General features: G+C 41.9%; 1 protein-coding gene and 1 long non-coding RNA gene across 4 annotated transcripts in view; one reads left to right on the forward strand and one right to left on the reverse strand.

Annotated features, from left to right (window-relative positions):
* ABCB11 (ATP binding cassette subfamily B member 11) overlaps nucleotides 1-11,360 on the forward strand; it is a 110,455-nt gene extending 99,095 nt beyond the window's left edge. For 2 of the 3 annotated variants that reach the window (XM_008258414.4, XM_008258413.4), the window contains exons 24-28: nucleotides 126-282; nucleotides 2,258-2,455; nucleotides 6,154-6,360; nucleotides 8,949-9,095; nucleotides 9,926-11,360. In XM_008258414.4, coding sequence (XP_008256636.2) covers nucleotides 126-282; nucleotides 2,258-2,455; nucleotides 6,154-6,360; nucleotides 8,949-9,095; nucleotides 9,926-10,126 — 910 coding nt within the window. In that variant the 3' untranslated portion in view covers nucleotides 10,127-11,360. 3 annotated transcript variants of the gene reach the window in all.
* On the reverse strand, nucleotides 4,015-6,322 carry LOC138848985 (uncharacterized). The gene is made up of 2 exons (XR_011387274.1): nucleotides 6,081-6,322; nucleotides 4,015-4,572 (listed from the first exon to the last, which is right to left on the reverse strand). It is a non-coding gene; the product is annotated as an uncharacterized lncRNA (long non-coding RNA).
* Nucleotides 11,361-11,704: the final 344 nt, after the last annotated feature.

Below are 11,704 nucleotides of genomic sequence, written 5' to 3' on the forward strand. Positions count from 1 at the left end.
TTCCCAGTCGAATCTGAAGTGACTTAATCTTTTCCCAGCCCAACCAGGGCTAAACTCCTGAACTCCTGCCTCTTAGGTCATCACTTGGATCACACCTCTCCTCCTGGCTGTCTGTTTGATTGCAGGGTGATCTCTGCAGTTGTTCTGAGTGCAACAGCTCTTGGGAGAGCCTCCTCTTACACCCCAAGTTATGCCAAGGCGAAAATATCAGCTGCACGCTTTTTTCAACTGCTGGACCGACAACCTCCAATCAATGTGTACAGTAGCGCAGGTGAAAAATGGGTAAGTATTGAGAAGGAAGAGGGCTGTCCTTATGTGTGTGTACACACAGACCAGCCATTGGGAATGTTCAGACAATATCCTTAGCTTATACACATGTAGTATATAGGTTCATGCTATCCAATATAGAGTACACGGGTTCATTCACATGTACTGAGAATGGACAGAGAGCATATTTATAAATGTAAAGGAGTTAAGTAAATTAGTATTAAAAATCATTCATAAAAATGGCATTTGAAGATGGCAACAATATCCAAAGAGTGATATAAATTCTGTGTAATATAAAACACACTTAGTTCCAAAATGAATGAAACTAGATGTCATCAGAGATGTACTCAACCACCATGCTTTAAAATGCTGTACTGGTGTGGCATGTAGGAAAACCAGTTCTTCCTTTTTAATAAAATTTAAATGATTCATGTTCATCTAGATTCAGGTTTTTAGCTCATGTGGTTTCCCAGAAAATTAATGAATTCTCAACAAGTATCTTTTCTTCTAACTGGTACTCTGCAGAGGTGATTTTTAATCTTCCCTGCCCAGTTTTGGAAGTCTCAGGATATTCAATAAAACAGATTTAACACTTGTATATCTGAACTCAATTCTGAAATCTTTTAAAAGTAGTCAAATACTCTGTTTCTCCTTCAGCTCAGTAAAAGTAAAGCCTTTTAGTGGTCTATTAAATGTCTGTCCATTCCTAGAGTTCATAATTCAGAGAGTTTTGAGCACCCTAACATAAAATTGAGTTATTCAATTTTGCAGGACAGACCTGAAGTAACTTTCTAAGACATTTCAAGCATAGTATTATTTTAAGTCTTTGGGGGAACAGAGCTGTAGGGATTTGGACAGTTGGTGGTTTCTGTAATAAATAATGTCTTCTAGCTATTCTCTTCCATTCAAAATGTAAGGAATGAATATCAAGGAAATCCCCCTGGGTTAAAACAGAGTAAGAGGTCAAAGGTCATTCACGTCACTGCTAAAGCCTTTCTTCATTCTGTACCTCTAGACTAAGGAACAGAATGTCTTTCCATTTCATTAATCCTGTCTTTTGCAACAAAATAGATGCAACTGGAAACCATTATACTTAGAGAAATAAGCCAGTCCCACAAAGACAGATACCATATGTTTTCCCCCGACCTGGGGTAACTAACAGAGTACCTAAAATGTAATGTATTGAAGTGAAAAGAACATTTTGAGATTCAATGCTTGTTTACAGCCCTTGTCTCCTCTGTTGAGGAACAGTGTTTTTTTCTTCATACTATTTTTTGAACTCTTTACTTAGTAGAGAGTTAACTTCATGAGTATAAAATAAACTGAAAATAGATCTTTGTAAAACTATGAATGGGAACAGGAGAGGGAGGAAGAAGAAGTCTTGGAGTGTAGGTGGGACAGATCACTATGTTCCTAAATCTGTATATATGATATGCATGAAATTTATATACCTTAAACAATTTTTTTTCAAAAAAAGAATGTCATTTCATTAAATTGCTAGCTCTATCCTTTACAAAAATGTTTTAAAGATTTATTTTATTTATTTGAAAGACAGAGTCACAGAGAGAGGTAGAGTCAGAGAAAGAGAAAGAGAGATCTTCCATCTGGTGGTTCACTCCCCAAATGGCTGCAGTGGCTGTAGCTGAGCTGATCCGAAGCCAGGAGCCAGGAGCCTCCTCCAGGTCTCCCGCATGAGTGCAGGGGCCCAAGAACTTTAGCCATTCTCTACTGCTTTCCCAGGCACATCAGCAGGAAGCTGGATCAGAGGTAGAGCAGCCAGGACTCGAACTGGTGCCCATATGGGATGCCGGCGCTGCGGCTGAGGCTTTAGCCCACTGTGCAACAGCACCGCCCTAGCTCTATACTTTGACTTTGGCAGCTTGGTTTTGAAGGCTCTTAGGGATTAAAAACTCAGATTTAGGTATACTTTCAGTATTCTAGACTCTAGTAGGAATGTATGAGGATTTAATTCCAACCCTCCCATCCACAGGACAACTTCCAGGGGAAGATTGACTTTGTTGACTGCAAATTTACATATCCTTCTCGGCCTGATATACAAGTCCTCAATGGTCTCTCAGTGTCAGTGAGTCCCGGGCAGACGCTGGCGTTTGTTGGCAGCAGCGGATGTGGCAAAAGCACCAGCATTCAGCTGTTGGAACGTTTCTATGACCCTGACCATGGCAAAGTGGTAAGCAGTGCAGATGCTTTAGGGGATGTTGTCTGTGGGCAGAATTGCTGTCTTCCAGGTTGAGTCTTGCCAGACTCTCTCGAAAGTGCTTGTCCTGCACACTTACCTCTGTGGATATTCTCCAGGTTCCAGCCATTTGCTGGTTGACCTGATGCCACCTCACAATTTCTAACATTGTTTTCTTCCCAGTTCCAGATGGCCTGCTGACCAGTTAGGCACAGAAAACCGGGCACGCTGCAAAGCTGGAGATGAGTGTATTTAACAGAAGCATTCACTTACTCGTAAATGGAGCAGAAAGTGCAGACTAATCAGGAAACTAATGACGAGGAATGGAAAAAGCGGGGGTGATAAAGGACACAATAATAAATGAGCAAGAAAGGGGACTGAGCATGAAAAAAGCTGAGACAATTCTGGTTCAAGAAACTGAAGTCTAAAATAATACAAGGGATTTGATTGATAGCCATGTATGATAAAACTTTGGCAAGCGTATTTGAAAAGTGGGTGAATCGCCTACTTTTCACAGCATTTTCTTCATTTCTCTTTGTTCTTTCCTTTCCTTTGAAGTTATATGTGCAGAAGATTAAAAGGTAAAGTAAAGGCTTTTAATAAAAAGCAATATCCTGCTCTGTCTTTCTACCCCACACCTCCTAGTTCTCTGGTCCAAGGCAACTGTTGTTAACCACTTGATGCTTTTAGATCTCCAGTGATCACTTCTATGTTTCTAACTGATATGGTGCTATTTCACAGTTTAACATATGTAGATCCTGTTGACGTATTCTTAACAGGTGATCTTGCTTACCTCGCCATTCCCCTTCTCCTCACTTCCTCCCAATATGGTAACAGCATTTTCACAGTCTGTTTTACATTTAGTATACTTGTGTTGCTTTTCCACCACTTACAGATAATAGCTCATGAACTCCCACTTTTTAAGATGAGAATGCTAGCAATCCTTCCTTTGTTTTCACCTCTTACTCTCTCTTTTTACTTCTCAAGTCCTTACTATACTTTCATGTAATCAACAATACAAATGCCTACATTCCATTCATAACAGGGATTCTCTTTCCTGCTTTCACTCTAGGTTGATTCTAAAAGTTGAAGATCAATTTTTACAGCTTTTAAAATGATTATGTAAATATTGTTCATTTCACACTCAAATAAAGAGGTACATTATCATTACATTTTCTATCTTGAGTATTTTTCTAAAATGCTCTTTTTTTTTCCATTCTCTGCCTTTATAGTAATCCCATGTTCTTCCAATCCCTCCATCCTGCCATCTGTGCTGACAGACCTATTTCTTGCCCTCCTTTCTGTCATAGCCTGGACTAACTGCTATCTCTGCTTGTTGAAAAATTAATTATCATCCTGTGAGTTCCTTCCAGTGTTTTCTTGGATTAGATTCAGTATTTCCTAATCTTCATTTCCAGTTTTCACCCTTCTTTTTTTGGCGCATTGCTCACAAGAAGTTTTCTAAGAGATGTTTCAAAACAAGAAGGAAAAAAGAAAGAACAACACACACACACACACAAATAAAAAAGGAAAAAAGAGAGATGGTTCAGATATGGATTGAAAACATTTTATTTTGTTCCATTCTTGACCATTTGTTTACAATGTTTTTAAAGTACTTTCTGATTTCCCTGGATAATATCATCTTCATTGCAATGAAGATTGGTAACATTATGAAGAGAAATGCTGACAGAAGCTTGAAAAAGGCAACTCAAGTCTCTCTTGCGTATAGAAGAGAAAGGAAATAAGTGATAGATTTTGGCGAAATCTAGGGCGTTCTGAATGTAAGAAGGAAAAGTTGATTGCTTGTAACCTAAATAGTCACTTCTGTGATTAACTTCAGCTGTAAAGATTTTAATTTGTTTGAAAGCATGTGGTGATAGATGAACCTGGGAAACCCATTACACAGGAAATGTTACTGTAAGTGAGAAGGTTCAGATTTTCAAAGTCAGTGCTATCCGATCACTCAGTGTGGGACGTAGGGACCTGGATCCTTCCCGTCTGACCTCTGCAACACTGACGTGCGTACAAAGCCTGTTTCTCCGCTGCTCAGTGGTTGTGGCAGTCTCAGGAAGCAAGGCCCATGAAGAAGTCAGGATGATTTCTTCCATTTCCTAGGCACAATGTACATTGTTACGTCATTACAAAAAATTACTGGAAATATTCTTAAGTAGAAAAACCTATTATTTTTAATCAATTTTGAAAATTTTCCTTTTCTTGGGGCTGGCATTTTGGAATAGCAGTTTAAGCCTCCACCTGGGACATTGGCATCCTCTATGAGCCCTGGTTCAAGTCCCTGCTGCTCCACTTCCAATCCAGCTCCCTGCTAGTGAGCCTGGGAAAACAGCATAAGATGGTCCAAGTGCTTGGGCCCCTGCCACTCATGCATGAGACCCAGAAGCCAGGCTCCTGGCTTCAGCCTGGCTCAGTCCCAGCCATTATGGCCATTTGATGAATGAACCAACAGATGGAAGATCTATCTCTCATTCTGTCTCTCCCCTTCTTTTGTAACCCCACCTTTCAAATAAATAAAAAGTAAATCTTAAAAAAAAATCTCCTTTGCTCTTAAGGAAGATACCTAATGCAAATATTCAATTTTCAACACTTAACTGGATACCTATAATTTGCCCAGTATTCTCTATGAGAGATTCTAAAGGGCATAAAACATGTTTTCTGTCTTCTAGGAACTTACTGTACAGCACATATACAACAATTACTAAGCAGCTCTGGTATTCAATTATGTATTCAATTGTGCCTTACAGACTCCAGTCCTGTAGGAAATAAGTAGAACAAGATGAGTAAGCACTAATAGTTGCTGAGGAATGCCTTATGTTTTTTCTAATAATATTCATTTTTTCCTTTGCTGAGAATTTGTCTAAAATATACCATAATCACACTTCCTATCATAATCTTTGTCTGAAATCTGAAGGCCAAATTCTGTAAAACCATTTGTTAGACATACTGTACCTTTACTGTTCCAAGTGAACCAGATCAAATGTAGACATTTGAATACCTCTGCTTGACTACCTAACTAGACTGTGAGTTCCAAGATACAGATGTTATGTTTTTTATATATATAGCAGACACAGACTGTTTAGCATGGTGCCTTTGTGGCAGGTGATTCAATGTATGTTGATTGACTAAGTGATTGTATTGCTTCCTTACTTGGGCCTCTTATCTCAGATGAGATAGGGCGCGTTCAGGGTGGTATGGCCGTAGACTGGGCCTCTTATCTCAGTTATTCAAAGACTGTTGTCAGTAAAATCAAGAAGATAGATTTGACCCTTATTTCATCCTATAACTTTGCTTCAGAAACTCCTTTCCATAATTCATGAAGCCTCAGAATTGAGTAATTCTTCATACTTGTAGAGAATGTGCTACACTAAAGTATAAGGAGAAATTTTTTTTCTTAACTGCATACTGTCCTGAATATCTTCCTCATCTGTACCACTTGTAGAGCTAGAATTTAGGTAACAAACAAGCCAAACTATAGTTTGATCCATGTTAGCTTCAACACAACTCCTGACAGGCACCACCTCTGGACATCAAAGGCAACATAATGTTTCCCAGAGTCCTCGGATTGTTGTTTCTTAAGCAGAGAAGTGTCCTGCATAGCACTTACCTCTAGAATATGAATTTTCCTCACCGCTGGAATGCTAAGCTTGAACACCCGCTGTTGTCACCTCTATTGGCAGATGATAGATGGGCATGACAGCAGGAAAGTGAACATCCAGTTCCTCCGCTCAAACATTGGAATTGTCTCCCAGGAGCCGGTGTTGTTTGCCTGCAGCATAAAGGACAATATTAAGTACGGGGACAACACCCAAGAAATCCCCATGGAAAGAATCATAGCAGCTGCAAAGCAGGCGCAGCTGCATGACTTCGTCATGTCGCTCCCGGAGGTGAGTGCCAAACTCGTCGTTCCCCGTGTGGGGCAGGCATGGGGAGAGGTAGAATGGCCAAAAAGGAGGAAGCTTTGGACCCGGGGACAAGTTCAGAGGCAACACAATTTATTTCCCAGTGATCTGGGATTATCTTAGTCTTTTCAGCAAAGTAAATGTCCTTCATCAACAACAGACTCTTTGGTTTCAGAAAGTATTATGTTATCCATCCCAATGGACGGTATAGAATTTGTTGTAGCTTAGCCCAGTGGCAAAGCTCTGAGATTCGAAGCAGACACAGGTTTGAATGTCAGCTCTGCCACTTACTAACCAGGCAACTGTGAGACAATTACTGATCCGTGCTGAGATTGTTCCGGCTGCAAAATGCAAAACAAAAAACAAACCATTAAAATGAAAAAATGCACTTATTGGCCACCCCAGGAAAGCTGCCGCTATTCCACTGACGACACCATTATTTCTCTATTTGGCAGAGCAGGCTGTATATGGTGGAGTAAGTTGCAACTGCCTGGGTGTCTCTTGGAGCCGGGTCCAAATGTAGCATGTATCAGCTGCATTTTTCCATCTACAGAGTGTTTCTCTTGGTGGTCAATCACAAGGAAAATTAAGACAAGGAATCAAATTGTAGCACCCAAACATCCCCTCACATCCTTTTATGAATATTACTCAGAGCTTTCCTTTGTAAGTGATTATGTAGCGACATTTTCGTTTGCTCTTTTTGCAAAGTCTCCTTAAGTCTTGGGCTCTTGGCCTGGTTCTAACTTGGGTAACCTAACCAGCAAGCACATAGAAATAACTATTTGGCCAGCGCCATGGCTCAATAGGCTAATCCTCCGCCTGCGGCACCGGCACACCGGGTTCTAGTCCCGGTCAGGGCACCGGATTCTGTCCTGGTTGCCCCTCTTCCAGGCCAGCTCTCTGCTGTGGCCAGGGAGTGCAGTGGAGGATGGCCCAGGTGCTTGGGCCCTGCACCCCATGGGAGACCAGGAGAAGCACCTGGCTCCTGCCATCGGATCGCGCGGTGCACTGGCCGTGGCGGCCATTGGAGGGTGAACCAACGGCAAAGGAAGACCTTTCTCTCTGTCTCTCTCTCTCTCTCTCTCACTGTCCACTCTGCCTGTCAAAAAAAAAAAAAAATTAAAAAAAATTTTAAAAAAAGAAATAACTATTTGCCTCATCCTGAATTGAAAAACAAATCTTGTGTGTCCCCCAGAAGATTAACTTATTCCATGAGCCTTTATTGAGCACCCTACACATTTTGTGTAAGACACTGGCTTGAGTTGGCTCAGTGCTTCTCTCCCAAACAGACTTGCACATGAGGCTCTTCACTGAGAGCTTTGTCTCTACAAGGAAAAGGAGGTTGTCATGGATCTCAACTGGCTTCCTTGAGCATGCGTCCGGAGACAAGGGAGGCAGAGGATGGAAACAGACCTTGCTGTGGATGGCAAGAAAGAGTAGTGGTCAAGGGCAAGGACTCAGAAGCCAGACACCCCTGGATGTAGATGGAACCTTCACTGCTTATTGTTTGTCTTCGTGCATTTTTCTTGCAACTTGGAACCTAACTTTATAATCTGGAAAACAGGGAGAATATAGCTTCTTTGAATGTCAAATAACAATCCAGCTAGAATAGTATAAGACCAGATACATAGTAGATTTTCCATACATGTGGCCTATTTTTAGGTAACCTGCCCAGGCATTTGGCTAGACATTTTCCTTCCTAATTTCATCTAAAACTCAACAACAAATTTGTAAATGAGGTACTAGTACTGCATTTTTTTTTTCAGCCGAATTTGGAGCTCAAAGAAATTTAGATGAGTTGCTTAAGATCATTGAGCAAGTAAGTAGCAGAGTGTGATTTCAACCCAAGGCTGTGTTCCAGAAGGAAGCTTCCCCAGTAAAAACAATGGACTGGAAGATATCTTAAAAGGCATTCCTGGGATTAATTCATCATGGAAAGGTTTTCCAGATAAGAGCCTAGGTATCAGGGAGTCGCGAGTCAAGGAGGATCTTAAAAATGGGATCTTCTCCGGACATATGCTACGGCACAGTGGGTTAGGCTGCTGCTTGGGATGCCATCATTCTATATTGCAATGCAAGTTAAAATACTGGGTGCTCCGCTTCTGATCCAGCTTCATGCTAAGGCACCTGGGAAAGCAGTGGATGATGGCCCTGCCATCCATGTGGGAGGCCCAAATGGAGTTTCAGGCTCTTGGCTTCAGCCTGGCCAGCCCCAGCTACTGCAGGTACTTGGAAAGTGAACCTATTGGTTTGAGATCTCTCCCCCCCCCCCCGTCTGTCTCCCTCTCCCTCCCTTTTAAATAAAATGAAAATAAACAAATGTTAAAATATATAAACTTAGATAAAGGAAGACATAGGTGTCAAAGTCCCTTTCATTCCCCAGCACAAAGGCCAAAAATGCCCTATTTTTTATGTATTCCTAAGTGAATTTGATGTCTTTTGTATGACTCATTCGCTATTCTGAAGTTAAAAAACAACCATTTAAATTCACAGAGGCACCACTGATGTGTGCTCCATATGGCACAGTAGCAACAGTTGTTTTCTGCTTCTCAAACTTACCATAATTTTTCCAGAAATATGAAACTAACGTTGGGTCCCAGGGATCTCAACTCTCTCGAGGAGAGAAGCAACGCATTGCTATTGCCCGGGCCATTGTACGAGACCCTAAAATCTTGCTACTAGATGAAGCCACTTCTGCCTTAGACACAGAAAGTGAAAAGGTATGTACTGATTTTCAAAGTCTTGTATCATTGCAAATGAGTGTTTTGTTACAAGGTATGTCCTTATAAAATGGCACTGTTTTTAATTTTCTAGTTTATTAGCAGTCTATGTTGACACTACTTTGTAGAACCAAAGGACAATAATTGAGAGAAGACAATTTAACATAAGATTGCTTCAAATAAAACAAATTTCCTTAACTTTAAACTAAAAATTATTTTAAGAGTCTTTAGGCTAAGTTCTTTTTTTGAGGTCAACTAATTAGCTTCTTAAACAAGGTAAAATAATCTAGGACATCCGTTATGCAACACATACAAGTATTTTATAGTTCTAAAGTTATATGACAGAGCAGGAAGGCCACATACAGCACAAATAAGGAAGTGGTATCTGGTGTGAAGTTTGCATGAAAGGAGATACAACTGGGGAAAACACAGCTATGAGATTCAAAATTTATTATTAACTCCTTAAAATCAAGATTTCATTTCAGAGAAAACTAAAATGACCTCAATGAAAAACAGTATCAGGAATCACCACTTATGCTACCCCACGCTCTTTTCTTGGTAGCATTATAGTAAACTAGACCATCAAGTATTATAAAGTTATATAGTGACTTCATAGTTTCATTCATTCTCGCTTCATGGAAATTTCTCAGCCTGTGCCCTGCAATTTAAGCCATTGATGCATTGCACCTTGTGAATACCTGCTGAGTCCTCTGTCCTCTTATTTGACCTTAATCCTGTTGTTACCCAGAAGGTGTGTCCCTAACCTTGTGCAGTGGTGGCTGGGGGCCAGTCAGGCCACTGTGCACCAACTTTCTATCTTCTCTTTGCAGACGGTGCAGGTTGCTCTGGACAAAGCTAGAGAGGGTCGGACTTGCATTGTCATTGCCCATCGCTTGTCCACCATCCAGAACTCAGACATCATTGCCGTCATGTCACAAGGGGTGGTGATTGAAAAGGGGACGCATGAAGAACTGATGGTGCAGAAAGGAGCCTACTACAAGCTGGTGACCACGGGATCCCCCATCAGTTGACCTGACACAGAGCGTCCTGCACAGATGGTGCACCAGTTGCAGGCAGGAGTGTGGGGGGTTCTTTTTCTTTAGAGAGGAATGTTGACATTCCACCATTACAGACATTGTCGTACATTGGGATCCAAGCTAATTTCTAATGACCTTCAGCGGTAATTCAGCTTTACATGTCCATGTTGAAAATGAAAGCAACTGGGATCCGTGTGTGTGAAAATCCAAGGTCAAGCAGCTGCTCAGCCATCACCAAATGCTTCTCTATGCGGGAACCAGTTCCAGTCACTGGTGGGGATGAATGACAAGGCACGGAGTAGATGAGACTTTGGACTCCTCTAGGGCAAACGGCTATCATTTCATTCTTGAACATGCAGTGTGCCCAGAGCCGGGTCTATAATAAGCAGTGTCAAACTTGAAAAGAGCAAAGGAACAAAGAGCCGCTGTGTTTTTAACACAGCTTTTCTTGGATGTGAAAGCCAAGTCACTCGTTTCCAAGGCTAAGGACAGGGAAAAGAAGACTTTGATACACCAGATGTTCTCTGGCTAAGGAAGACTTTGGGGGCCGGGATTAGCAGTAGATTCAGGGTGCAGTGCAGGGTGGTGGTGGTGATGGTGGTGGTTGAAGTCACCATAGAATTTATCAGTGTTGCTGGAATAGTACCAAGACCTAGTACTCCCCTCCACCCACACACATTTTGGTGTCTGTTCTTTGTTTCCTTGAAATCCTATTCATGAAAACAGTGCATTTTACTTTGCTGTAGCTTCCTAAGGTGTTCTACAAAGAGTCAGTTGAAGACAGTAGAAACACACTCATGTTTGCCCCTGCCCCCTGAAAACACCACTAAATGCTATTAAAAGAATTGAAGAAGGCATAAATCCACACGAATAAAGAAAGCAAAATGATACTAGCAGGGGCCGGCGCTGTGGCGTAGTGGGTAAAGCCACTCCAGCAGTGCTGGCATCCCATATGGGCACTGGCTCAAGTCCTGGCTGCTCCACTTCCGATCCAGCTCTCTGCTGTGGTCTAGGAAAGCAGTAGAAGATGGCCCAAGTCCTTGGGCCCCTGCACCCGCATGTGAGACCTGGAAGAAGCTCCTGGCTCCTGGCTTCTGATTGGCCCGGCTCGAGCCATTGTGGCCATTTTGGGAGTGAACCAGCGGATGGAAGACCTCTCTCCCTCTCTCTGCCTCTGCCTTTCTGTAACTCTGCCTTTCAAATAAATAAATAAATCTTTAAAAAAAAATGATACCAACAACATTTGGGGAAACAGAAAACGAAATGGACAACTGAAATGGATTTTGAAGACAAGAGAGAACAAAAATGTGTTTCTTCAGGGAAGCCTGTGAACATCCTATTTTGTACTAGAGATCCCCCAGAAAAGCTCAGGATATGAAAGATGGTGGGTGCTTCCAGAAGGGGGACAGTTGGGGGTTGAAAATAGAAGAATGAGCTGAAAGGGTGTGTAGAAACAGAGGCACAGAGCCCCCCCCTTCCAAGTTTCTACCCCCCCCCATCCCCACTCCCCGACCCCGCCTGCAGCAGGATGTCTTCCCTTCCCAATCTCAGCAGGTGCTTCCTGTCTGCTGG

This window comes from Oryctolagus cuniculus, chromosome 3, assembly GCF_964237555.1.
Source record: "Oryctolagus cuniculus chromosome 3, mOryCun1.1, whole genome shotgun sequence".
Classification (NCBI taxonomy): Eukaryota; Metazoa; Chordata; class Mammalia; order Lagomorpha; family Leporidae; genus Oryctolagus; species Oryctolagus cuniculus.